Source organism: Penaeus monodon, chromosome 22 (genome assembly GCF_015228065.2).
Source record: "Penaeus monodon isolate SGIC_2016 chromosome 22, NSTDA_Pmon_1, whole genome shotgun sequence".
Taxonomy (NCBI): Eukaryota; Metazoa; Arthropoda; class Malacostraca; order Decapoda; family Penaeidae; genus Penaeus; species Penaeus monodon.
Window position 1 is genome coordinate 7,493,804 of NC_051407.1, and position 1,176 is coordinate 7,494,979.

Here is a 1,176-nt window from a genome sequence, read left to right on the forward strand (position 1 = left end):
TACGAGCACCGATTAATATATATTATCGATAATAATATCAAAGATATATATAGACCTGTAATACATGAAAGGTACGCATTGCTTAATTTGTGTACTATTACGATCTTCCAGCTTTGGTAAATCACCCTTGAGATGTGGTGCTGCAAGGACCAAGGTAACCCCCATAACGGTGACCAGACCAGATTTGTGATGGATTCAATGATCCGACATACTTCCAGGACCCATTATACAACGGGATATGATATTACCATGGTGGATATGGAGTAAGTTTACATGATCCATATTGCACAGGACATTTACTTGTCGTGCAGACTTATGAACCGATCTAATGCGCAGAATACCTGTTGATCGGAGATGGTTTTCGTATCCACTGCTGACCCATGCGCATGCAAGGAGGAACACATCTGCATGTGGATGGATCTGGTATTCCTGATGTTAGATATATTTTTGTTGTCGATGTTCCAAACAACACAGCTATAGTCCTCACAAAGTGTCATCTCTAAGTGTCATAATGATACCTGTTTTCGTCTTCCTGAAAAGGTACTTGCCTGACCTATGTGGTCCCCCAAGGAAACACATTGATACGTCCAACACCGACTGAACCCCGGCTCAAGGATCATTGAGGTCGAGATATTCAGAGCTGAAATCTACGTCAACTCCGATGGGGAATCCGTACTCTTACCCGGAGGTATCAGATTTTACGCTCATGGTCGCTGGAGCTGGCGGCGGAGTAATTGGTGCCGAGCGAGCGGGCTTCCTGGAGGTATTGTGACTTCGGTACAGGAGACGCCGTACAGGCAGTCATGGCGGAGGGCAGGGACTGCAGGTGGTTCGGAGAGGTGCCGGACACCGAGCGCATTAGTGGAGCAGGACGGGAACCAGGGAGTTTGGTAGTTTGAGGAACTGTAAAATTGTGTGTGTTGAACAGCGTAGCATCGGTCTCCACCGGTTCCCCGTAATTGGTATCATTCTGTTTTCCCCTGAGATAAAAGTCTGCTACTGAATTTGTACAAGAAATCCATTTCTATCTAAAACAAAGCACTGATATTATCAACCTCATAGGTGAAACTACACTCTATAAAGAAAAGAAAAGAAAAGAAAAAACCAGATTACCCAAAGGATAAATTTTATATTTAATGTTACGCATTACCACACCACCAAATCTATTGCCACTGC

The 1,176-nt window shown here is 44.1% G+C and overlaps 1 protein-coding gene across 1 annotated transcript in view; it reads left to right on the forward strand.

The window, feature by feature from the left end:
* The first annotated feature begins 661 nt into the window (after positions 1-661).
* Positions 662-1,176, forward strand: part of LOC119587268 (pupal cuticle protein 36-like) — a 2,336-nt gene continuing 1,821 nt past the window's right edge. Inside the window, exon 1 of the mRNA XM_037936021.1 lies at positions 662-763. Within this exon, the coding sequence (XP_037791949.1) occupies positions 662-763 (102 nt within the window). The remainder of the gene's footprint in view (positions 764-1,176) is intronic.